This window comes from Chelmon rostratus, chromosome 24 (assembly GCF_017976325.1).
Source record: "Chelmon rostratus isolate fCheRos1 chromosome 24, fCheRos1.pri, whole genome shotgun sequence".
NCBI lineage: Eukaryota > Metazoa > Chordata > Actinopteri > Chaetodontiformes > Chaetodontidae > Chelmon > Chelmon rostratus.
In genome coordinates, this window is record NC_055681.1 from 8,661,924 (window position 1) to 8,688,982 (window position 27,059).

The 27,059-nt window shown below is 40.8% G+C and overlaps 1 protein-coding gene and 1 long non-coding RNA gene across 2 annotated transcripts; both read left to right on the forward strand.

The window, feature by feature from the left end:
• The first annotated feature begins 1,185 nt into the window (after positions 1-1,185).
• On the forward strand, positions 1,186-19,834 carry arhgef7b (Rho guanine nucleotide exchange factor (GEF) 7b). Its single transcript, XM_041966149.1, has 21 exons — positions 1,186-1,485; positions 3,070-3,153; positions 6,619-6,703; positions 6,881-7,005; positions 7,175-7,379; positions 9,095-9,186; positions 10,982-11,076; positions 11,386-11,481; positions 12,113-12,235; positions 12,364-12,502; positions 12,671-12,730; positions 12,824-12,970; positions 13,215-13,301; positions 13,436-13,514; positions 13,840-13,976; positions 14,123-14,347; positions 14,599-14,692; positions 15,153-15,242; positions 16,870-16,966; positions 17,276-17,330; positions 17,866-19,834. The coding sequence occupies exons 1-21, from the start codon at positions 1,321-1,323 to the stop codon at positions 17,986-17,988; spliced, it is 2,403 nt and encodes an 800-aa protein (XP_041822083.1). The 5' UTR covers positions 1,186-1,320; the 3' UTR covers positions 17,989-19,834.
• A 3,870-nt stretch (positions 19,835-23,704) lies between these two features.
• On the forward strand, positions 23,705-26,561 carry LOC121627523. The gene is made up of 3 exons (XR_006008041.1): positions 23,705-24,330; positions 25,715-25,808; positions 26,459-26,561. It is a non-coding gene; the product is annotated as an uncharacterized LOC121627523 (long non-coding RNA).
• The last annotated feature ends 498 nt before the right edge of the window (positions 26,562-27,059 follow it).

Sequence of the window (27,059 nt, forward strand, 5' to 3'; positions counted from 1 at the left end):
TGGAAAAATTTTCGATCTGCAGGAAATAGAGAGGAACTCGCTGGAAAAGGAATTGCATTTACAGCCATTTGGTCATTTTATTGTCAGTCTTTATCAGATGGTTTAATTAGCCTGATTATCTGTGGAATGTTCCTGTGATGTGCTGCTGTCAGTTCCATCAAACTCTGCAGTTAAAATGGAAGTTGGATGTTTTTATTGTTCAATATTCAATTAACTGCACTTAAATTAGATATTCAATAAAATAGTAACTGAGAATAACTGAGAATCTCCGCAGACAAAAATTGGAAATAGAACTCAAACACACAAAAAAATTAGATAGATGGATATAGAACAGTCATACTGCATACTTAGCACAATGTGATTAACACAATGCATTTGTATATGTGTAATAAGACACCATAAATGGCATATGGTATATTTATTTTACTATGAGTGGAGACTGAACAATAATTTAGACTATGTTTCCTTTGTTTAACCTTTGTAATTAAATTATAGACCTTAAATGTAGCCTCCTTACCAGACTGTAACTAATGTTTTGGCAATATTATATTCCAACAGTGATTCCACACATAGACTGTATCATAGCATGGATAATTGTCTTATTTTGTGCTGTCAAAAGATGTAACATAAGATTCAAGATTCAAGATTTCTTTATTGTCATTAAGCATGACATGTCAATGAAATTTGCATTGTAACCCCCATGTTAGAAACAAGATAATAAGAAAGACAAGAAAGATTACAAAATAAAATTTAGTGTAAAAAAATCTCGAATAAAATAAATCAACATGCAGTAAAAAATATTCCTAATGCAATAAAAATATACCAGAAATAAGATATAAGAATGGAGAGCAAAGAAAAACAGATAATGATACAAACTAGTTAAAAAAAAAAAAAAAAGACTGTCAATCTTCAACATTAACATTCCTCTTTTTCTTTCAGGACCAAACTTCCCGTCAGCGCTTAAAGTATGTGCTTTTAATTTGAAAACTGTCAAAGGAAGTGGTGTCTTCCAGTGTCTGTCTTGACTGTTGTTCTGCTGCTCCAGCTGTGTGCTCACGCAAAGGTGATGCCAACATCCGCTGAGAGGGAGAGAGAGCGCAGTGCGGGACAGAGAGGGGCTGTTAAAGGAAGGAACCACCTCTGCGTCTCATTTCCACATCTGTTCGTCTCTGTTTAAGAGCAACAGCCGGTGCGTTTCAACTGTAATGTTCAAACAAAGCAGGGCTGACCCCCCAGCCTCATTTTAAACGGACCGCAAGTCGAGTAAAGCGGACAAGAGTGCTGCTGCTGCTGCTGTTTTAGGACATTACAGACCCCGGCATGAATTCGGCCGAACAGACGGTAACCTGGCTCATCACGCTGGGGGTCCTGGAGTCTCCCAAGAAGAGCATCTCGGATCCAGAGGCGTTTCTGCAGACGTCGCTGCAGGATGGAGCGGTGCTGTGCAGGCTGCTGGAGCGACTCAGACCCGGGACGGTAGACAAAGTGAGTGGATGGAGGGACAGAGGACTAGAGAAGACAAAAGAACCAGTTATTAAATAGAAATATAACCCATATATATATATATATGTACTGTTCATATGTATGAAGAAAAGCAGTGTTGAACAGTTAAATGTTTAACGAGACAATAAATATCACAACTATCATACATTATTCATAGGAAAATATTCAGAATTAGTTTTTTTTTGTTTTTGTCAGAAAAGAAGGAGTTTTGCACTTGTAAATACTAAAATTGTAGTAATATTTAATACAGACAGATTACTACAATATTAAATTGTAGTAATATTTCATACAGACCCACTACTGTTTATTTAATACAGGCTACAGGTAATTGTCATATGTCAGTATCAGTTCTTTTTTGTACTTTACAGCATTATCACTTTTATTTTGTAACTTTTTTTCTTTTACTACTATTTTCAGGTTACCTAATTTTTTGATTTACATGTTTACCTGTTACTGCTGTTTGGATTTCTTTCAGGGGAAAAGATAAAAAGGGGACATATTTTGTAAATCTGAGACCTGATACCTGCATGAATTAAGTTCCAAACATGGATTGCTGTAATTTTAATAATGCTGATAGAAATAGTGATGATACAACGACCTATATTTATTTCACTATTAGACGACTAATACTCTTGATCCACAGAACCATTACTACAGTAACAGTGCCATCCTATAACCTATTTGTTACTGTGTATGCCTGCCATAAGTAGTTCATGCTGGACTCTTACAGGTTTGTTTTACATGCCACTAATTTGAATATGAAATATGAATTTGACCCTCTCTCCCTCTCCCTCTCTCTCTCTCTCTCTCTCTCTCTCTCACACACACACACACACACACACACACACACACACACACACACACACACACACAATAGACCAAGGACCTGGCGACGTCACATCCTCCTTTGGCTTATCCTACTTCCCTGGGAGATTGTAGATCTCTATTAAAGTGGCCTCTGTTAGCTACAACTCAGCACAGAGTGAGGCAATACTTCTTTCAAAATAAAGGCATGAAACGTGTCAGCAGCCCTATCACCCCCTATGTTATTTATTATACCTCCTATTGGAGCAGCTTTGTCATAGCTAGTCCACTTTTGTGAGGGCATCGTATTTTTTATATTTTTAAATGTATCATATATGCCTTGTAATTTCAGTTTTTTCTAAATATGCTTTTGGCAAATGTAGCAATACATGTAGGCTACAAAGACAAAAAAAATAAATTGTCCCTCAGAAGTAATTGAAAAAAATAAAGATAAACTAAAACACAAATGCTAGATATCTACTAACTTCAGTGGAAAAATGGTAAACGTTATTTTTGCCGAATGACCAATTTCGAACACACGTATGAAAAAGTCTTTTAATTAACGCTTTAGTTTGAAAGTTAAATCCGGAAGTTGGGCTGGTATTAGCTAGCTTGATGCTTGTTAGCCGCAAGTGGCAAGTGCAGCAACAACGCCTGGAATAAGGTTGTTTTCATGCTGAAAAACCCCAAACACGCTCCTTCACGGTTTCTTTATATTTCGTGTTCGCATTTGAAGCTGATTTAGTTACTTTCTGTGTGCAGTTTTTCCAGGAACCGAGGGGCGACAGCGACTGTCAGAGGAACATTACCGAGTTCATTAACGGCTGCGGGGCTTTCGGTGTGGAGGTGAGTTAACGTATCAATAATGGATTTTATCAACGCGCTTAGCCCAGTAGGGAGCCGAGAAAACAGATTGCCCCACACCTATTTACCGTTTAAACCACATTTAAAACTTATATATGCTGCTGCTAACCTGTGACCACCTGTTTTATGCTGTTAATGTTTAGCCGTTACTCCTATTTATGTCACGTGACAGCCGCAGTTACACTCACGAGCAACCTGGAAAGGTGTCATCAACGAGTCAATATGGCTGTGGCGGGAAATTTTCATGTGTTTTAAATTTATAATGACAATTTAACATACATTTCTGTGGAAATTCATAGTTATCATAGTAGTTGTTTGTTTCTCAGCCATTCAAACATCTACACCCATTGACAAAGCGGTAAATACATACTTGAGTTTTTCTGCTGCTGCTTCCTGATAAGTCATCCTCTATGAAGGGTTTCAAAGTTGTGACTAATGGCTTTAAGTTAGTAAAACATGTACTATTCTTCATGGATCAGTAATTAGCCACTGATGAAGTAATTGTTACCTTGTTAGAAAACTGCAATAAGGGGGCATATCCTCATATAACATAACATAACATGGACACAACCTACTGTGGTATTTACAATTATTCATTAATTATTCATTAATTAATGGAGATACTAATGCATGCTGATGGTGAAACCTCCAACCCAAACTTCCATCAGGTGTTTTCACACCTGCGGGGTGTAATTGCTGCATGAGGATGAGTTATGGCTCATTTGTTGAATCCATGGCATAGATGAACATTATGTTGTAGGTCTTGTCTTGGTCGTCCAGTCTGTTGGCATAGTCTCCCTTTGCAATGACATGATATATATGTTTTTTCAGACATTTGCATCAGATTCCATGCAGGTCTACATGAATGTGATCGCACGATGATAACGACGATGGTGATAGGCAGACATGTTGTTATTGGTGATGATGGTTATACAACTCCAGCAGAGTCTTGTGATGTTCTGAATGCTCTTTCATGCTCTGATAAGAAATATCTGTGGGAAGCAATCAATACTTTTGCAGAATTGTTTGGCACAGAATCTTTCAAATATAAAGCTGGAAATGTTGACATCCATACAGAATGCTTGGCTTTTGGCTCGTTTAGCTAAAATATATTTAGATTGTTATCAGAGTTAAAAAAAAAAAAAAAAGATTAGATTAGGGTGTGTGCATGTGTCTGTGTTTGCACAACAGTGCAGTCAGACCAGGTTATATCCTGCCCCGCAGTGGGTGTGAAGGGAGGGCTAGTGAGTGGTGTGGTACAAAATGACACCAGGCACTCACACACACTCACACACACACACACACACACACACACACACACACACACTATTGACTTTAGCCGTGGAAAAAGCCATGGAATCATGTTGGAAAAGAGCAGATTATGCAACCAGGACTCCTGAGCTTTAGACCTGAAACAAGGTTTTGCTCCAGACTTGGAAAATTATTTTGACATGCCTCAGAGCCCAATGAGGCGCATTAAACAAAATCTGATGGGTGGGCTGATGTAATGCAACACGCCAGGCAGCTCAGTGGATTTTCCAATCAGGTTGATTAGAGGCATGTCAGCCATGTTGCTGGAAGCCAAGGCCTCCATTACCAGCAGTCTGACTGACATCAGCATAGTAATTCTCCCAGACAGTCATTGGACAAGCAGAGGACGAGCCAGGCTGTCTGTCCAATAGACAAGGATTACAGAGTGGATGACAAATGCCAGTATGCCTGTGGATGAGTCCTGACTCCATGATTGACCAGAGCTACACAGTTAATCACACCATAAATTTGCCTTTTGCAATTCATTAAACTTAACCAGGTTGGATATTGATTCTGTGCATTTAGAGTTCCCTCTCTGGAGCATTAAATGAAGCGCTCCCTGTTTGACCAATGCCAGGCGTTTGTTTGAAGCATGCTGTGATTTTGTGCTCTTGGCCTCTCACAGCTGCAGGCGAGAATATTTGCACGACAACCTGCATGATGACCGTAGCTGCATTTACTGTTTGGTTGCAAATTGCAGCATCATTAATGTTAAATACATCATGTCACATTTGATTGAGATTTATCTTGAAGAATTAGAAAGGAAAAAGAAGTTCTCTGTTCAAATTTTTAAGTGCAGTAGAAGTAATTTGCTCCTAAAATAATCTTTAAATAAATAATCTTATCATTTGAATAAGAGGAATCTAACTTCTCAGCATGTTTTTAGGATGATATGGCCTTACTTTACTTACTGAGCCTGTTGAGGTTATTGTTGTCATAATAATGATTAACTAATATCATGCAAAATCAGGGATCAATAAAGAACTGTCTAATATTTCATTATCAAATGCACCTTTTTTCCATTAGTGAGGTCTGAGATCTTTCTCTGAGTGCCTTTCTGTGTTGCTGACATTCCACTTGTGGTTCTCAATGTCAGATTTCATTATTGATCATGTCCATTGATACATTATTTTACAGGAGAGAGCAGCAAATGCAACCTTAGCACTGGTACATTTCTACTGCAGCAATGGATAGAAAACCTCCTATTGGCCCAATGCCAGTGGGAGAGATGAAAGTGTGTATTAACTGTTGGGTCCATACTGCTTTGACTGCTAATCAGCCTTTGTATATAGATAAGATCACATGGATTCTTTAAAGCACGACTACATTAAAGGACAGTGCAGTTCTATCATTAGATAAAAGAGACCCAATGTGTAAAAAAAAAAAAGAACTATTTCTGGCTGCTCTCAGCACATTGCCTTGGGCATTTCATTTGAAATATTTTAAAATTCAGTCCCAAGTCCCAAATCAGGATGTTGCAGCTTTGACTTTGACGCTCCAGATTGCTCCACCTTCACGCCATTGGAATGGAGAAGTTAGTCAGTGTGTGGTATACACAAGATTAGGGGCTTCTGAGGTATTTTGATTATGGCTGTGTGTGTGTGTGTGTGTGTGTGTGTGTGTGTGTGTGTGTGTGTGTGTGTGTGTGAGAGATGGGGAGATTACAAGGGGAAGCTCAGACTTTGAGTAATCCTGCTCCAGACTGCAGTTGGAGCAGAGATGTAAACCTCGGCTAAACCTTGTAGTTCTTCATTTTTATGCTGATGTATGTTTTCATAATATAAGTTTAGATTGAGCACCAATGCAAGCTAAATAAGGATAGAGTATTGTAAAGGACCAAAGCCGTATCATCACAGTGTATTTAAGAAAACTGTATTTGTTGTTGTAGTGATTGTGATTATTATGGTCACAGACTGGATGTCATGGTCCCTTTCTTTCTATGTACCGCTACATCCCAGCATGAGATACATGCATGGAAATGTCAGGAAGCCAGCTTCCTGTTCTTGTTGATGTCGTGCTCTATAAATTTATTATGAGTGTGTGTTTTTTCTTCTCTCTCATATGTCAAACCCCACTATTATTTATTGCTGTTCTAAAATGTATTTTCTCTTCTTTATTCAATTTATTCTCCTTCAGCCTTTTGAGGTCAACGACCTCCTGCAGGCACTGAACTTCTCCAAGGTCCTAAACTGTTTGGTCGCCCTTAATAAAGCTACTGAAGGTAAGATTGTTGTGCTCATGTTTGCGGTCTTTTCATTTTTAAGGAACTTCTTTTGTCCACCTTACAGTAGTTTTCAGTAGCAGTAGTTTTATAGTTAGCATTGTTATCTTCCAGGGGTTTATAATGAATTTGGAGTATTCTAATTGTTTAGTTTATTAATTGACGCATTGTGTGCAGCTGTAGGTGTTTCTGAAGACAGTGTGTGTGTGCCACGCTCTTCAACACTGAGGATCAAATCATTTGACTCCCTGAACACACAGAGTCGCTCCTCTAAACTGCTGCAGCCTCAGTACCGAAGCCTGGTGAGTTACCATGACGACGACAACAACACATCTCACGAGTAATGACAGCAGACAAACACAGACTGGGGTTGGATATAAAGAACTGTTAATAAACTCAGGGAAATAATCCTCTTTACCCAGCCAGCACAGGTTCACTCAGCTCTGTCTTTTCTGTTCTCCTTTTTCTCAGGACATGTCAGAGGGTAGTGGGTGTGGCCACTTGCTGGTCCGGGCGCGCTTTCCCTTCCAGCAGACCAATGAGGACGAACTCTCTTTCTCCAAGGGCGACATCATCAGTGTGAGCCGGCAGGAGGAGGGGGGCTGGTGGGAAGGCTCGTTCAACGGCAAGTCCGGGTGGTTCCCCAGCAACTACGTACGGGAGCTGAAAGGAAGCGGTGGGTGCAGCTCAGACGTTGTGCATCAGTCATTTTTCAGAACAGTACGGAGAAGGTCTCATGCTAACTTCTGTAATTATCCAATTTGAATTTGAACTGTGCAACCTGCAGTCCTACAGATTCATAGACACAAACAGACTTCCTGCAGGCCTGTTTTTTTACTGATAATGACTTACTACCTCTTTTAGCTGTGGCTTGATTTCTTAAGGAGGTAGACGTTTAAGTCTAAAAAGACCTAAGTGAAGTCCTGTTTAGAAATAAGGGGGGTTTTAATAGCTTAATTTAAAGGTATTAAACCAGAGATGATGAGTTTGATGAAGATGAAGACAATTTTAAGCTTATTAAATAGATTTTTGTCCACTACTGAGTCTGTTTAGCAACAAGAATCAAAATATGTCGCAAGCTTTCAGTTATGTTTTTCATCTTTGTGTCACAAAAGGCAGAAATGTGACGTAACTGTTGTGTTTGTCCTTGGTGTAAAAACTCGAGTAACAGGAGTAAAACCCTTAAAGAGCAGTGTGCGCTGGGCTTTTCTCTCATCTTTACATTTGATTGATGAGACTTTCATAGAAATGTGACAATGCTATTGAACATCTGGGTTAATTTGCAATCATGACCTCAAACTGAGCACTGTTGAGTTCATGGGGATGTTGACAGCCGCCTCTTGTGCTTGTCGCAGACCTCTCCTCATGGTTTGTTTGATTGTGTTGTGTTGCTTTCTGAGGAGGGAAGGCAGGGACAAAGGAAGGAAGCTCTGTAAGCGCACAAAGACAGGAAGTTCCAGAGCTGCTGTAAAGGAACTTCCTGACTTAAAGCTTACAGCAGAAAACAAGGGCCATGATAACAGTGCACAAAGGAATAGTGGGTTCATATGGCCAGTGGTTGTTTCATGTGAAAGATAGCAGGCTTGCACAGAAGGGACTAAAACTTATGATGGTTGTGGTTAAAATGGGAGCACATGCCTGTTGTCTTGGTTTAATGACATAAATCAGTGATATTCAGACTGAACTTTGGTCAGAACCATGATGAAGAAGATCAATATTAGAGTTGAAGTTAAAAGAAAAGTTAGGCACTTTGCATCTTTTATAGCATCCATAGTAAATTCTACCTAGTAGATTCAGCTTCAGGAAGCTCTTTATTTTCTCTAATCAGTACAAAAAGAACATTAAGCTGCCCATTATGAAGAAAGTGCTTATTAGTCTTCTGGCTTTATATTGCACTGCTTGCAAAGAACAATAGTGAGCTAAAGGATATGACAACATGCGTTATTATTGGCTGATCAATGTTGAAAAAACAATAACCAGGACATGGCAATGACATGACATTGTGCAGCCAGTAAATTGAGGCTTTCAAGCATGGGTTGTCCTACATTTTGCAGAATGTATGGCCACAGCATTGCCTTACCGACAGGAAATGCTGGAACTTCATGAAGGAGACATTTTTTCATGCAATTTTATTGAATGTTCCCCCACCACAAGAGTTCATTTTCTGGTAAGGCGAACCAGTGAGCCGCAGAAAAGACGAAGGACTGAAGGAACTGTGATGTCCTTGTATGTGGTTTTGCACACTTATCTTTGCCTGTTCTGCCATGTTGGTTGTCACTGCTCACTACCTGTTTTTTGTTATCATGTTGCAGTCAGGAATGGAGAGGAGAAAACCCTGCACAATACAGTACTCATCTAAACTTTCATCACTCTCTCTTTCTGGCTTTATAGAAAAGACATCAGACAAGCCAAAGTCTGGGACCCTCAAAAGCCCCCCCAAAGGGTTTGACACCACTATCATCAGTAAGACCTACTACAACGTGGTGAGCATTCTACTCTCAAGCAGCTCTGCATCTGTGTTCAAACTGTCCTTATTCTTTTATGATGACCAGATGTTCTTGCAGTCACAGAAAGAGGAAGAAAAACTACTGGTTCTCTCTTCTGCCAGTGTAGTTTATGTTGAAGACTATAACTTACATTTTGAATGTGAATTAGGACTAATTTCTTTCAGGATAGACTTTTGCAGTTTCTGTTTATGGCAAAGATTAAAAATGCACAGGTAACAGTTTGAATTATACAGATATCCGTTGTGTGTCGATCTTCTGTCTGACTATAGCAGCTTTAGTTTAGACTGCTGGGGTGAACTGAGCTAAAGGTTAATGTGTGTCTGCTTTTGTGAACTGTTACAATCAATTATTTTCCATCTAATTCATCCAATTAATGATTGCATAGCTGTGTCTGTGTGTATATAAGCATGTGATCATTTGTGGAGCTGCATGGCACCCCTGCACGTTTGTGTGTGTCTGTGTGTGTGTGTCTGTGTGTCTGGTTGTGTGAGTGCAGCAGATGTAATGTAGGTTATTTCTTCCATCCCAGTGGTTTCTGGGGCAGCCTTGCCCCAGGGCTGGCTTCTGCTGGTGTGCGTGTCTGTGTGTGTGTGTTTCAATAATGCAACAAGCTCCAACAGTCTGTCTAGTCAGTCCTTCTTTGGTTCGGGTATCTGAATCTCTCTCTGGCACACACTCACTCACAGACCCTGCCTTAAGTCAGAGCTGTTCCCAGATAGAAATGCAAAACAAAAATAAGTTATAAATAACGAAAATAGTTTTTTCTTCTAATGGAGGCTCTCCAAAAGCTTTAGAACAGAAGCTTGTATAATCAGAAGATGTATGCTTTGGGCTTCTTTTCTGTTTAAGGGCATGCTCTTGTTTCAAGTTTGAAAATACCAAGGTTTTTACCATATTTTTTGTTCTCAATGCCTGCCACTGGCATCCTCTGTCCTCTTGTGCATCATCTTTAATGAAAAATAGATCCATAAAAATTTATTATAGATAAACAAATGGAGCTGCTTCAACTGCAGCTCAATTTTTACTACCTCGCGACCTGAGCAACATGTGTTACTTGTCTAAAATGCAACAGTTCATTCGCAGAAACCACATTCCTGAGAGGGTTCTGATGCTGTGGAGAGATTAGCCTGTGTAGTCACACCCGTGGAAAGCTACTCAAGCCAGTATTACAGCTCCCATAGGATCTGATATTGCTCTCCATTATCTTATTACAGAATGCATCTCCTATTAAAAACCAACAGCTTATAGAGCCTTTTTTAACTTGGCAGGACGTGAGTTTGTGGCTTATCTTACTTGTAGAATTGTGTTCATAATGATGCCTACAGAATACAGGTTGTTTCACATGAATGGAAGACAGTGTGGACACTTGAATCAGATTAATACGGATTACCAATTTAGCGTCATTACAAAATCACTTTGGTTGAAGTTATGTGATTGGCTGTAGCTCCTGTTACTGTGTTGTTTTTCAAAAAACAATTTTGATTGGCTGAAGGCCTCTTGTTGATGTTTCTCACCCTAATGGTAGAACATGATTGTCTAATCACCATCAGATATGTCAATGGCCAATTTAACATAACACTGAGGGCCGAAACGTCATCTAATATAGTACATGGCTACAGTGATTTATTGGCTCTGATTTTCTGTTACACTGCTCAAAACTGGCTTCACTTGGTCTGCAACTAATGTTTTTTTATATTACTCACTGTAAATAAAGTCTCTTTCTCTGTTTGTGTGTGTGTGCATGTGTGTTTGTGGGTCATGTCTCCATCAGGTCCTACAAAACATCCTGGAAGCAGAGAGTGAATATTCCAGGGAGCTGCAGAGTCTCCTGGGCTCGTACCTGCGCTCGCTTCACCCCACAGACCGGTAGAGTTATTTTTGCACTTTTATGGTGTTTTATTCAGCAGTCTGATTTTAGAGGTCATGGTACACACACTGTCATATCTGTTGCAGTGCCAGTATAATCTGTCCAGTTTTACAGAATGTGAGAACACACATGTACTGTATCACACACAAATTCTGTATGCTATATGCAGGCTTGATGTTATGTATAGTACCACATATACTGTGTCCTATATTGTACAAATTTATATATTGCATGCATATATTAATTATGAATGACTCCTCCTCTCTTCTCCTCGACTCTCCTCTCCTTGCCTCTCCTCTGTTTTGCAGACTCAGCAGTAATGACATCACTCACATTCAGGGAAATCTGGAGGAGATCTCAACCTTCCAGCAGATGTTGGTTCAGTCCTTGGAGGAGCATACAAAGTCAGTGCATCGATCTCTCTCTCTGTCTGCTACTGATGCACAGTGTTATAAAGTAGTCAAAGGATAATGTCACATCAATAACTGTTTTTTATTGGTTTTAATTTCACTTCCATTTGAGAATAAAGCTCTTAAAACATTTTAATTTGGCTCTCTGAACCCAGATGAACAGCTCATACCAACATCCTGTTGAACTAACAGTACTTCTTCCAGCTTCACTTCCAGACTGGAGCTCATAGCTGATTTTGGCTTGAGTGCAGGCAGTTATCAAAGCAGCAGAGACATCTAATGGTCGACTGAAGTAACAAACCATTTGTCTGAGAGGCAGCAGCTCAAGAAAATAAATACAAGTTTGCTAGATTTGTAATGCAAATCTTAAAATGTGACCAACAAACAACTGAGCAGCTATTTAATGTTAGTCACCAAATGATCAGATTTGCAGAGGAGGGACCTTTGTGGTCTTCGGCAAAGCTCCATGTGAAACTTGTTTCTTAGTTAGAGATTCCAGATTTGTCACATTTTTTATTTTGAATCCCCAGAGGACTCGCTGATGCCCCGTAATCATCATCCATTCAATTATTTATGTGAGATTAAATTAAGTGGCAGTCTATCCAGTATAATTTGGTATTTGTAGACTCCCAGAGAGCCAGCAGAGGATTGGGGGCTTCTTCCTGAGTCTGATGCCCCAGATTAAGATCATCTATGTGGCGTACTGCTCCAACCACCCGTCTGCTGTCAACGTACTCACACAGCACAGGTACAGTCAGAGATATACTGTGCAGGCAGGAATTTAAACCACAATGCAGAAACAACATAAACATTTTTGAAAAGAAAAACTCGTGCATTTGTTCCAAAAGTGTGTGTGTCTGTGTGTTTGCATCACAGTGAGGAACTTGGGGAGTTCATGGAGTCGAAGGGGGCGTCCACTCCCGGGATTCTGACTCTGACCACTAGTCTGAGTAAACCCTTCACCAGACTGGAGAGATACCCAACCCTGCTGAAAGAACTGGAGAGACACATGGAGGTTAGCTTCAGTCTGTCAGTTCAATTCAAAGGGCTTCATCTTCTCTCGTTGACCTGTGCAGATACAGATAGATATTAAGTAACATAACAATAAAGTGGGTGAACAGTGTTATTTTTCTTCTTAACAAGAAGGTTGTTTTTGTTTATTTCTTTCTTTGGTTTGTTTCAGGACCAACACCCTGACAGAGCTGATCTCCACGCTTGCATGATGACCTTTAAAAGCTTTGCAGTGAGTTAAAAGTGGAACTGTGTTCATTAAAACGTTCCTCACGGAGTTTGTGTGCCTCAATGTGCCCCTAAATGCTTCTGTGTGTGTGTTCAGGCTCAGTGTCAGGAGGTGAGGAAGAAGAAGGACCTGGAGTTGCAGATTTTAACAGAGCCAATCAGAAACTGGGAAGGGGATGACATCAGAACCCTTGGCCCTGTTCTGCACATGTCTCAGGCCACTGTCCACACGCAGAACTGCCAGGTACTTATCACAACCTCCAAAGAACTTAACTACACTACAAGAGTTCCTCTTTCTTTGAAGACACACTTGTCTCTCACCGCAGCTGAACCACATGGCAGTCAACTGTGAGAGGGCTGACCTGACAGTTTGTCGATGGTTGACAGTTCAGATTAACGAGAGCAGTGTATGCATCCGAAATGGATGCATTAGACTGTTGCGTTCGAGTGATCACGGAAGAGTTAAGTGTGCTTTGCTTGTTTTTCAGGAGTCAAATGAACGCTACCTCGTCCTCTTCCCCCACACTCTGCTCATTCTCTCTGCCAGCCTAAGGATGAGTGGATTCATCTATCAGGTGTGTCTACAGTACATGAGATTGATCTGAAATTAGCTCTGCATAAGTATGCTTGATTTTCACTCTTGTATAAAAAAAACATGTGTGCTATCAGCATACATATGTTGCAAACTTGCATGTGTGTGTCTTTGCAGGGGAGGATGCCACTGTCAGGGATGCTCATCTCTAGAATAGAAGATGGAGAAACCCTGAAGAATGCTTTCGAAATATCCGGTCAGTCCTCGGTCTCATTAGCGAACAGACCTTTGTAATTTAGTTGAGATAATTCATAGAATCCCATTGTTTGCGATCACATCAGCATCTTTACACTGGATACCTGAAAGGCCACAAGTGGAATTTGATATTCGTTTGCAGGTTCCTATTGATTGTGCACTCCTTTATAATGCAATCTTAAGTCAATGCCCTAGGAGGAGGAAGCAGGAAATCATCAGCTTACTGTAAAATAGAAATAGTCAGTGGTCAAACAAAGTGTGTGAAGGCCTTTGCTTTCGTGTGTGTGCACATTTATACTTTTGGTTTTGTGTGTGTTGTCATGCAGGTGGCCAGTGTGAGCGGATGCAGGTGGCATGTAACAGTCAGCGCGATCTACAGGACTGGTTGGACCTTCTCACCCAACACACACACACTCCGGCCGCGCACACATACTCGCACAAGCCTCAGTCCGTCTGTCACACTGTAAGTCTCCAGGCTTTCCCACAAATACTTCAGTTAACCAGTTAGTCAGTTGATCCTCATCCACTTCACTGCCCTCATACAGTAACTGTCTCTCTTTTCTACCTCACCCACCTCCTCCTTTCTTGAACCCCCTCTGTTTCACCCAGTTGCCCTCTCACCCCGTCACTCCCTCCAGACACTCAGAGTCTCGTGGCGGGAGCGTTGGACACACATACCACACCCTTCCCCATCCGTCTTCATATGGGACGGCCCTCAGCAGCAGTCCAATGTGGGGACCCTTGGAGCCACCGAGTACCCCCAAACCCTGGAGCCTGAGCTGCCTTCGCCCTGCGCCTCCACTCCGGCCCTCGGCTGCTCTCTGCCAGAAGGAGGTGCTGTACACCAGCATAATAAAATGAATGAAGACCTTATACTTTATGTTATATATCGTATGTGTCCCTCAAACTGGGGTCTAGTGACCTCCAGCATCCAGCGAGGATGATTAATTTTTTTCCAAATTAATTTGCTTAACCTGATCCAAGGGGAATAATGTGTAAGAACGTGAGCTAAGATATTTGTGTTTTCTGCGCCCTGTTAAAGTGGGATTGTAATGACTGTACATATATGGCGTCTTTGTTCGCAGGATGTGAGTAAGAGTCCTAAGAACATGAAGAAGCTGCTCCCGAAGAGGAAGCCAGAGAGGAAACCTTCAGAAGAGGACTTCACTGTCAGAAAAAGTAAATATGCAGCTTACACCACTCTGATGCTGAAGGAAACATTTACCCTTGTTCCCTGGATAACCTTAAACTCTTAATATAAGTGATATATTTAACATTATTGGCCATAAATAACTTTATTCAAACTGGCAAGGTTTGCTGAACTGCACAGCAACTGGTTCATTGTAGTCATGACCCAAAAAACAAACTCGATTTTATATATTTTCATCAAATTCAACAATTAAAAAAAAGTGAACAAACCAAGTAACAAATGACACACGTCCAAAGTAGAAACCCAGGCTTTGAGAATAATATATGGACTTCCACTAAGTGGTCAAGTCAGTTTCCATCTACATTTCTTTCTTTAATTATCTCCATTATGGCTGCCAAAGGCTGTGCAACTGAAAGTCCTCTAACTGTTTCTTTACTCCATCTCTCTCTACCATCTGACCTGTCCTTCTGCCCTGCCCTCGTCTCTCAGGTACAGCAGCTCTAGAGGAGGACGCTCAGATCCTGAAAGTGATTGAGGCCTACTGCACCAGTGCCAAGACAAGACAGACGCTTAACTCCAGTGAGTTCGAACACATACACACACACACACACACACACACACACACACACACAAAGAGCAGCACACTCACATACATGCTGACCTCTAGCTGTGTTATAGCTAACCACTGTTTGTTCTCTGCTGTCAGCTCTAACAATGTTTTTCTCTTTCCTTTCTTGTTCTGCCTTCCCTGTGCTCCTCTGCTTCCTCTTCCTCCAAACATTTTTTCATTAACTACTTCTGTATACACTGTTGTTTGGTTTCATCACCATCATCCTCCTTTAATTCTGTGTCTTACCCCTGTTTCTTTAAATATAATGGGATTTATCCCACACAACCACTTTTCCTTTTATTTCTTTTTGCATTTGGTTCAAATCTCATGTTTATGTTGTGTCCACAACTACAATATGGTTTGCACTCCTCCCCTCATTCTTCCAACATTCAATTTGGTTTGTTCAATCCCCATCTATTGCTGGTTACTTTATGGTACAGCCTGGCAAGGGACTGACCTCATGCACAATCACGTGCTCGCTGACACCAGCCTCACCCTCGCCGGTTTCCCCGGCAACCTGCCTTGTTCTGACCAGTCAGAGGACTCGGATTATGACAGTATCTGGACCTCGACTAGTTACAGGACTGCCTCATTTTCTCGTAAGATATCGGTGTTGCAACCCACTGACATGCTAGTGAACCAGCAAGCTTACAACAAGGGATCGACGTTCATTCTATATATCATCCCAAACCCTTCACCTGCTGTGTGTATGTCTGTGTTTCTGTGTCTCCTGTACATTTTGCATGCTTCGTGTTTGTCTTTGTGTATGAGTCTGTGTGTGTTCCTATGAGTGTACAGTAGCTTCAGTAAGCATATACCCCGTAGTACAGTATATGTAAGGGCTGTGTGTGTGTTTAGCTGCATGCAAACAAAACAAGCGAGTGGGCAAGTACGATAACAGTACAGTTGGTGGGTACATAAGCAAGAGCGCGATTGATCCATGCAATGGCACGTCAAAAAATGTAGTCACTTTGTGTATTATCACTGAGTTAGAAATGAGGGCAAGCCTTCAGTGATTCTTTGAGATTTCAATAAAGGTTGAATGAATGAATTTGCTCTCAAAGAAGTAGAAGAGTAAGAACACCAGAAAATAGTCACATTTGAGAATCAAATTAATTATCAAAATCGTTCCATTTGATGTTCTGTTAATCAATTGACTCATCGTTGCAGCCCCACACTTGCTGCTTTCCTCATTAAAATGAAGGCATTTGCCACCATTTTGCAATATGCAAAGAAAATAGAGAGCAATGTACAGGCTATACACACTGTATGGCTGAAACAACAAGCACCCCTGTTATTATCTGCTTAAATATCACTGAGATGTTTTATCTGCCCTGCTTTGTCATGTTATCATGACATGCACACACACTGTCTTTCAGTGGAAGTCTGGAGTGTGTGCAAACTGCACCATAAGAACACGTACAGCTTCTTGGTCCACACTTTACATCAGTGACACCATCTGGTGTTTGGTCACTTGTAATTTTTATAGCACCCCATTAGTACCTAAACCCGTCTGTAACGTCACCTTCTTTGAATTCTGTGTTTGTGTGCAGGTTTATGTGTTTGTGATAATAACTGTTGCCACTGTTCAATCAGGCTCCAGCAGGAAGGATGTGCACATGCTGTTCCCAGAGGAGGAGAAGATCATAGTGGAGGAGACCAAGAGCAATGGACAAACTGTAGTGGAGGAGAGGTGAGAAAGGAGAGGTGAAGGTGTGTGTTTGTGGTGTGCAGCAGACTCAAAGTGTACTAATACAGATAAGTTGGGCTTAAATCGTGACAAAGAATTGCTGCTGCAGCAAATAAAAGGATGCAGCATCAAGTGTCAAAGTGTTACATATACAACACAAACCAGTGGATTTTAGTTAAACTTAAGATACACAAATTCAAGCACGGTAATCATAAAAGGGAAAGCACATGGCACTGTGTAAATATGTGAGGTGATTCACTGTCTGTGTCAGGCTGCAGTTAAGTAAAGTAAAGAGCTGTTCTGTTCCTGCAGGAGTCTGGTGGACACTGTGTACAGTCTGAAAGATGAGGTGCAGGAACTCAAACAGGTGAGTGTGCAGTTTTTTAAATGTGTTACTAACACAGACAGCTCAATATTATCAATTTCCTGTTTAAATGTCCCACTTTATAGGGTCCATGTGTTAGGGAGATAGGGAGGCCAAATACATCTCTGACCATGTCTGCATTGTTAATTAGAGATGCATACATACATTGGTAGCTGATATAAAGTTCTCTGATAAATAAGTATATGAGACTGTACTAATGGAATTTTTGCAAATAATTAATTTCCAGTGATGGGAAGCCTTTTTACAGTCGCTGTGGTTTAGGGAACCTGAAACTGAATCTGAACTGGGTTCTAAATTAGCAGAAAGTTTTTGTATTGGTACCAGAGACATAAAGGTTTGAGACAAGGAGAGCAACAAAAACAATAACAGAACCTGATATTAAAACACATGGTGCGAGAAGTTTATCAAAATATCTGTTAGACAAAAACATAACTAGCCACTTGTTTCTCTCTCTCTCCCTCACCCTTCTATTCTTCTCTCCTCTCCTTTCCCTTCTTTCCTTGTCTCACTCCTCCAGGACAACAAGAGGATGAGGAGGACGCTGGAGGAGGAGCAGCGGGCGAGGAAAGAGCTGGAGAGGATTGTCAGGAGAGTTCTGAAGAACATGAACGACCCAACCTGGGATGAGACTAACCTCTGAGATCGTCATGGACGAGATCCAGTTTCTGACTTTTAAATGACCAAAATGACTTGCTGTTCAACCTGCGTGGACAGAAGCTGCCAACACTTCATGCCGCCATTCAACATGTCGTCACCATTCTCCCTTGCTTCGACCTTCACAGTGACCTGTGTACCAAACTGGACCAACAGTAAACGCCTGCCAGCCATCTGCAAAGCCATCCTAACTGACCTTAAAGCTGTGAAGCCAAATTACCTGGTAGGCATGATGACATCACTTCCTGTCATACTCCTTTTTTCTTTTCTTTTTTTTTTGCCTTCTTTGGAGCACTGACAAACGAATCATTTACTTGTGCATTTTGCATTCATTCATCCCTGTGCTTATTCACATTGAGTCTAATATGTCACCCTTCCAAGGTCAGTATTTTATTGACTGGCCTGGTGCATGAATGGAAACGCCACATGGGTTTGTAGATTTCAGAGAGATATCTGAGCGGTATGTGAAACGTCCTCACTGAAACTTGAATTTTTTTCATTAGCAGCAATTTTCTTTCAATTTCAAATGTGAAATCATTGTATTATTATGTAAAATACTGTTAAAATTGTATTTTATGACATATGTTAATGACTCACAGACCAAGCTGGTTTATTTGTTATGTCTAATACAAAGTGTAATATGGCTCTCAGTCACTACATTTTCAACTAAACCTAAATTTACCAGCACTTAGAAGTGACCTCATGTGTTCTGAGATTAATGAAAATGAATGCTGCCTCACGTGTTGCAGCAGACCGCCATATTATTCCATGGATCCACTGCATGGCTTCATGGGATATGTACACTTCTGGACAATGATTATTTGGATTATTTCCAAGACAGTAGTACCTTTTCTATTTTACTGAGTTTTTAAACCCAGATGAATAAACTGCAAATGAGTGATGAATGATTGTTTGGAGGCTAAAGCTAAAGAAACATTTGCTTTTGATGATTTATCTGCTTTAATTACCTGAAGGGTAGATGAGAATATTTGAGCATATCAAATCAAAAACAACACATCTCAAATGTGTAGTTGTTGGAAAATTATCTTGTTATTGAAGGGAAGCTTGAGGGAGCTTTTCTCAGGAATGATCTTGACCATCAGGGAGTTTCATCTTTCAGCTCCGGAATAACTTCGATTTATGATTTCATATTCTGGTAGATTGATGCTGTGGCAAAGCAATATTTAGTGTGTGGTATTTGAAGCAGGGAGAGAGAGAGGGTAATAAGCTGTTTAAACATTATACATGTCTGCCCAAAGCTCCAGTTGTGACATTAAACTATGTGCAGATAACACAAACCGTGTTTCTGCTAAGTCACAGTTCACTTTGAAATACTTGCGTCTTGCAGAGCTCTAACAACCGTGCTGCTGCAGTTTGTTTTCTGTCCAGTTCTACTGAAATTCACACTGCCCACAAGTATCCTTCTTCTTTGTTACTTAAAATAAAATCCTGACAGTTTCATGCTGAAAAATTCAGCTACATGTCCACGTTTCACAGAATCAGGAAGTTTAGTTTTGTGTATGTTTAACTTTTTCTAAACTTGCTGTCACCACTTTTTGCAACAGCTCTTAATATTATTTTTCACAAAGAAAAACAATAGCTGTTTAAAGTGTGAGCTGAGATGCAATCATGTGGCATTAGATAAATCTTGTCATGCCTTGTCGCTGTGCATACAGTAATATGAAAGTAATAAAAACTCCTAATGTAAAAGCCCAGAATGAAAGAAATGTTAAGTGCAGCTCACTTCATGAGTCAGCACAACATAAAATACATGATCAGCAAAAAAAAAACTTCACCTGATCATAATATGGATTTTAAATAGCATACTGAGTTTATATTACATTTTTAATACAGCATGCACAATCGTCACACTGTGAGCAGCAGCAGGGCGTCCAGAGGCAGACAGGAAGTGACTGCAGGTCATTTGATGATTGATGAAGCACTTCAAACAGACTCTGTCACACAGATACTGTCACAGTTCTTCTTTAGTTCATCTTCAGCCAAACAAAATATCCACAGTGAGTCAGCTCGCTGCTCTTTCTTTTTCAAGTCCGAGCACTACAACACTGGAAAATGTTTTTTTATGATTTTTTACTGTCAATGTATAACTTCCTGTAGAATGATTTCTTATTTTTATATTTGTGATTGCTTTTACTCTTAAAAAATGCTCTTGATTTGTAACACTACTTATTTTTTACTTGAGCTGGTTGATCACACTAAAGGCAATTTGTACAGAAAAGCAGCATATTTCTCATGAGCGTCAGGAGACGTGCCTTGTGGAGAATATTTCCTGAGTTTAAGCTGTGAAGCATAAAACTTCACCTACAAGTGAAGTATTCCTGAAATTAAAACACCACACCGATGTAAGCCATGTAATACAGTATGTCAGTTCTACTCTAACTTATGTATTTAACTGAAAGTGACTGATGTAAATGTAATGTGTGTTCCAATGTTATGGTCATGAAGGTAATGACAGTAGCTATGATGACAAGAATCATCCCTCCCCTCTATTTATTTCACCCATTTGTCTGTGAATAAAATGTTGAATCAAAACACTTGAATCTTGTGCCTCGAGTACAGGGCGACCCAAAGGGAGCCTGCAGGTCAGAAGTAGTAAAAAAATCAATAAAATTAATTAAAAGAATGAAAAGAAATATTGTTCATACTGTTTTGTTTATTTGCAGCCATTTGCATGACTTGTTTATGACACAATGAAAAACAAAAATTCGGGCTATGTGAAACAGCGCCCCCCTGAATTATAGCGGCAGATAAATGCCAGCCAGGTTGTGTGGCCAAAAATGGTATTACACCCTTGTTGGAATATAGCCAAGGGACACCAGGTGAAAGTTGGCACCGTGATTACAAAAATAGTTTAACAAGTGTGAAACAGTAAAACGGGGATTGCGAGACTGCGTCGCTGCAAATGGACCGTATCTAGTCTGCCGACCGCTTAACGCCCTTTACAACGCGAGTTTGCACCCACCAATTCACGGCATGCACAGCATCATAACTTGGGATTTAGTGTCTTGCTCAAAGACACTTGGACATGTAGACAGCCTCGGCCAAGGATCGAACCATCAACCTTCTGATAAGTGGAGGATCACTCTACCTCCTGAACCACAGTCGCCCCACAAACGTGAGTCAGATGTCTGCCTGTCTGTCTGTCTGCCTCTGCTTGCTCGCTCTCTGCTGTCCTCTTGCTGAAGTCTTCTTGTGTCTTTCGTGCACATTTGAAAGAACTTCCTGTCCTTTGCTGGTGTTTGGTTGCAGAGACTGTCAGTAATTGGGAGTTCCTCTTGCTTTGCATTAATTGGCTGGTCAGTCACCTGTTGAGTGTCTGTGGTTGTGATGGTAGCTAATGCAGAGGGTGTGCCAGCTGCTTGATGAGCATATGAAGAGTTAAAGCCTGGAGAATATATTAGTTTTAGATCTGTAAATGTTTGCAGTGTTCAGTATTTTCAGTCTTAATTACCAATCTGTATCAGAGTATGAGGTGTGTGGTACTGTATATATGTTTGTATGCTGAGACATGCATCTCATATATCTATGATAGATGCAATATTTTTATTTTTAAAGAAAAATCTGTTGTCTATAAATTTACTAATTGGATGTTCTGTGGTTTGTTCTACAACACCACAGTGGAGTGGTTGCTGGTGGTCTGTTTTACTTGCTGTCCGGCTGCACAGAAAGTGGATATTTTGTTTTGAATGGTTTTGATTACCAGTGTTGGAGGAGAGATACCTACTGTATTGATCACCTATGCTGGAGGAGAGACACCTACTGTACTGCATCGATTCATTGTAAAGCCCCTATCAATACGTTTTTGTGCAATTTGTTGACCATGCGTACATTTTGTGGCGTTTCATAATGCACGGTTTGATGGTATCCATGTTAGATGTCTGTTATCAATGCAGTCCGTGACATCACTATGCCAAATTGCCAACAGGTTTTGGCAGGACACCAGTGAAAAGCATTATTCTCATAACAACAGAGGAGAAAGGAGTCTTTGTGGAGATGTCCTTACTAAATTGACAAGGCCTTTTACAGCCTTTGATACAGAGCTGGCTGCCTCACACAATGGAAGGCATATAAATTTGCAGATGTCGTCTGGAAAGCTCAAATGTCACCGCTTTTCACAACAGCACCAGCGCCCTGCAAGAGGAATAATTGATTAGTTCACCTTTTGTCTCGAGCCAAATATTCATCCAGGAGGACAAAAACAGGAGGCAAAGCAGAAGATGAAAGAGAATCTTCTGCAGGCGGAGTGTGATGTTCGTCTTTTTTTCCTGCAAGAAAAAAGGTTTTTACCCCCCATATTTTGCAGGTCACTCATTGTTCATGTAACACACGAGCAGTCACCCATCTATTGGTCGTGCAGCTCAACTATTCTACAATTGAATAGAGACAAAAAAAAAAAAAACCACAAAACACGATGAAAGCATCCATCTGAGCTTATCAGACGTGCTCAGGAATATGCGCAAAAAATATTACATGATTTACCAAAAAAAATCACACATGCACAAACAAACTTGAACTCCGTGCAAAGCGAAGATAAACTTAGCCTTGAGCTGCTTCCAGGTAATATACCTGAGTACAGTTGAAGGGCGCAAAGTGTATGCTCCAAGGTTTGAGTGTGTGGGGAACCAATCGTTACTTCTGCCAGCATCTCTGTGCACACTTAGAGGTCTGCAGAATAGTAAATGGGACACACACACATGCGCACGATCGACAGCTCCATTGTAGGTGAAATGACAGCAAGTCGCTGGGGTTGTATTGTTTTTGGCCGTGGAACCAACAGGTGTCTCTGTTTTGTGAAAGGTACTCCCATCACACACGCACACACACATATCCAGACTCCTCTGGAGCCATACAGTACCCGTCTGTCTCTTCACTGTTTTCAATAGCGACTGATAATTTAGATTTGACTTGTATTGTTGCATTGTGTCTCCCTCGTCCCTTTCTCTTCCCTCTAACTTTCTCTTCAAAGCCTTGCCATTAATTTCCAGCCTCTGCAATTTTCCTCTCCAATCGCAGAAAGGAGAGAAAGAAAAGGGAAAGAAAGATGACAAAGACAACACAGGACTCCTCTCTTTCCCTGGCCCTGTTATTGTACAAAATAGCCAAGCAATAATTTTTTGTCATTGGTTTACTCCTAAAAGCCCATTTGATGTCGCTCCTGAAAAGAAAGCAATAAAGGAACCTTTTCAGCGGCGCTGAATGAGTGAGTGAAGGAGGAATGAATCCCTTTGGGACGTTGTGACCAGAGAGGCCTTTTTTTTATTGTCTTTGCTCTGGTAATCAAATGGAGCTGAAATGAAAATGGAGTTTTCTATGAAAATAGGGGCCTTTGTTGCCTTTGGAAGGCTAGTAATTCATAAACAATAAGCTGGCTCCTTTTGTTTGGGTTATAATATATTCCTGCTGCTCTGAAAGAGGTCTTTCTCCACACACACACACACACACACACACACACACACACACATATTGAAGCCAGGGTAAAAGCCAAGGCGAGGCAGCAGGGGAAGGGAGAATATAAAAGGAGGCTGAGAGGCAGGCTTTCCATTCATCCTTCTGACTGAGAGACAGCAGGATGCTCGACTCCTCAAATCTCCATCCTTCACCTCTCTTTCTCTGTTCCCTTCATCAGCCTCTTCTTCTCAGAGCTCTCATTCTGTCGTTTCACGGCAAAAGTCAAACTTTAATGGGATTGTCGTAGACGGCCAACAGGTGTGCGTGGACCACTTTCCTCAGCAGCCGTCTCAGGCCGCAGGACGCTTGTCTATCCAAGGAAGTGGTTCCTCCTTCATTCAGAAGATTATGGACTATTCAAAACGATCAAAGCACCTCAGATTTATCATTTTTCCTGACGCCATGCAGTTTTTGAATTTGTCACTAAATATCGGAGGGTGAGCAGAGGAAGATGCAGGTCGGGAGGTTACAGCAAACCAGCAACATCTGCAGCATGATGGAGTGATGACACTGAAGTCCCACTGAGCAAAAACAGGACTCCATCCCATAAAAATCGTGGAAAATCACGGACATTGCACTGTTCTAACTTCAGTGAAGCACGTACTTCAGTGAGGAAGTGGAGAGCAATTTGTCTGCATGGTTTAACCCTTTAACCCCGACAGAGGACAACAACACGGGTTTACTGCATAAATAGGGAATATAACTTCAAATTAACTCCGAAACACTTGAATTGTCATGCTTTGCACCTTCTGGACCAAACTTCATGGACTTTGTGGATGAGAACTGTGCATGTTTGACATGCAAAGAGACATTTGGATGGACATTTACATAAATATGGAATGGATTGAGCCAACATGCTGTAAGTGTTGCTTTTTGGCCTATTTCATCGTGTATACTTTGTGCAGGCTCATCATTTCAGTCTTTCTTCACCTGACTTTCAGTCTCTGCAAAAGAGAAGCTCGAGGTGTTTACAAAAATTAGGGTTGCCAAATGTCAGTGTCATACCAACAGTTTTTTCTAGAATATATATATATTTTTTACCTATTTCTAGACCAAAAAAGAAGAAAAAAACTGTTGTTTCGATCCATTTAATATGTGCATTTGTGACTTTGCTGATACATCCAGTACCAATATTTGTATGAACCCCTGCAAGCTCATGATTCTGATCAAAAACTGGCCAATATATCACCTAATATGCATTGTTAAAGCAATACAGCCCGGTAGATGTGGGAGGTGTTCCCAAAATAGCACCACCCCTGCCTACAAATGGACCGTGTGTGTGTGTGCTGCTATTTGCTTCTTCACTGATCCCCTCTCCAGTCATGTCATGTGACATATGGCGCTGTGGTCCTTGCACGAGGCAGTTGGATGCCTGTTAACACAGGACTGATGGCAGACGCTCCTGCAGCACTGCAGCGAACAGAGGAAACACACACAACAGTGAACCAGATGAGCCTTTTGCAGGGGTTGATAAGAGATTCCTTGATTAAACTCTTCAGTCAATAAACAAGGAATAGAAAGTGATGGGATGATGTCTTGAACTGTACTATGTTTCAGTTTTTACCACCTACTAACGTATAGTCACAACCTTGTGAGTGGGAAAGTAAATATAACTTAAACTGGCAAAAATACTAATGGATGAGTAAAATATGTACATTTTGTAAAATTTATATTTATATTGATTTTATAAAGGATAGAAATACAAAACGAAGCATGAAAGGGTGTTTAATTAACTTGTCACTTAACTTGTGTCACTAGCAGTAGTGAGGGCTTTGCACTAACATTAGAGCTGAATGGCTGATGAGATGGACCATGAACTTGGTTAGAAATAGAGCTGCCAGGCTCTGAATGCTGCAGCCTGCAGGGATGTCAGCTGGGTCATCCATGGCCATCCATCTTTACATGACATCAACAATGGACTAGTTAATGTCATGCAGCTCACTCGCTGTTCTGCATTAGACTGAGTCGAAGTGAAAGGAATCAAATGAGAACCACTTCTAATTGATTCATGATTGGGGAAAAAAAGCTTTGTGCTGCCATCAGTCGCTCCTTCTGAATCTTTGTCTTTGACCATCAGATGCTTTTTAACGTGGACGTACAGACTTTCAGTTGATGTGTCGCAGTCTTAGAATAAATGGCAGGCTCAGGTGGTGGTGGAAATACTCGCGAGGACCGTCGGGTTGCTCAACAAAGGGCCACTTAATGTAATTGCTCCCCATTTGCTTCCCAATTTCTTATTCCAGCCCCGTCGAAGAACATCCAAGAGTTGCACATCCGTTCTGCCCGGCTCGTTCAGGAACACAACAAAGAAGGGAGGTCCACGCAGCAGCCATTTAAGTAAGCAAGAAATGTGTTATGGATAACTCAACATCAGCATAGAGATGTATTTCCACACTGTCATTCACAGCGTGTGCACTGCTACCCTGCCTATGGAGCGAGTGGGTGTGTTGATGACGCCACACTGTGTAGCTTGCCCGTGTTTTGCTTTCCACTCTTTTGCTGACGTAGCAGACGTCCAAATACTTGTAGCACTGATATCAACGCAAGAACTCACCTTCTGTCTGAGAAAGTGATTTCTGAAAGGTGTATGTTGTTTAGAGTATGTTCATGTTGCTGATTCGTGCAGTGACCTGACTTCATGTATTCCCTGAAATCAGCTGATTTTTTTCGGCCTCACTGATTGGACATTCTCCTTTCCAGTGTCCCTTGTTTTTGCACAAATGACACATCTTGCCTGAAACAAACCATTTGTCCCTGCAGCAGGACTCACAGCAACAGAGCAATTTATTGAGGAGAGATGTTAGTCTATACAAACCACCGCAAACAGGTCACCACCAATTCGTGACTATAAACAGTATTCTTACTCTTCCTCTTCCTCCAATCACCCTTCGATTTATGATGTCGCGATTAAGTAATTCTGTTTTTGACTTTTTTTTTTTTTTAAAAAGAAAGTACTAATGTGACATGTAGTTTTTTTTGTCATTCAGGACGTCCCTGCCTGTTGATGCTTCAGAGAGATCATCTGTCAGTCAAACAATGTGTTTTTGTTTGGATCCTCTGCAGTAACGCGCTGTGAGACCTCAGGCCAGGTAGGCAGTGGCAGACCAGGACACACACACACACACACACACAGCAGGCGAGTGCACAGTGCAGTCCAAGAATGAATCTTTCAAAATCAAGCTTGTGCAGCCTCTGCCTGGCTATAAGATAGCAATGTTGAGTCATTTTATTGTGCTATTAAAAGCCCCAAATGCTGCCTCCCTATAGTAAGGTTTATTTTTGATTTCAGACACCTAACATTAACTGAATAATTACATTTTTGCTCATAGCCTCGCTGCCTACTCACTGATTCCCTGTTTTCTGAAATTTGATCTTCTGTTTATTTTAAATGCACCACACTCTTAAAACTTTCTTCCTCTGAGCCAAGAACTTTGTAAAGAAAGTCTGATCTGACACTTGTGTCCTTAGAGCATGGAATTTCATATATTTACTGAAGTTTAAATGAATATTGTGATAATATTGTCATACGAAAAAACAGTTTTCAGTGGCAGGCGGTTTTATCCTCTGTTGCTAAAATGAGACAGAAGT

What these genes read in the sequence shown, in the direction of transcription:
- arhgef7b (XM_041966149.1), top strand. Translation starts at nt 1,321, where the DNA reads ATGAATTCGGCCGAACAGACGGTAACCTGGCTCATCACGCTGGGGGTC. An exon ending in TCGCTTCACCCCACAGACCG is followed by an intron (nt 11,077 to 11,385) that starts GTAGAGTTATTT and finishes TCTGTTTTGCAG; the next exon opens with ACTCAGCAGTAATGACATCA. An exon ending in TGAGTGGATTCATCTATCAG is followed by an intron (nt 13,302 to 13,435) that starts GTGTGTCTACAG and finishes GTGTCTTTGCAG; the next exon opens with GGGAGGATGCCACTGTCAGG.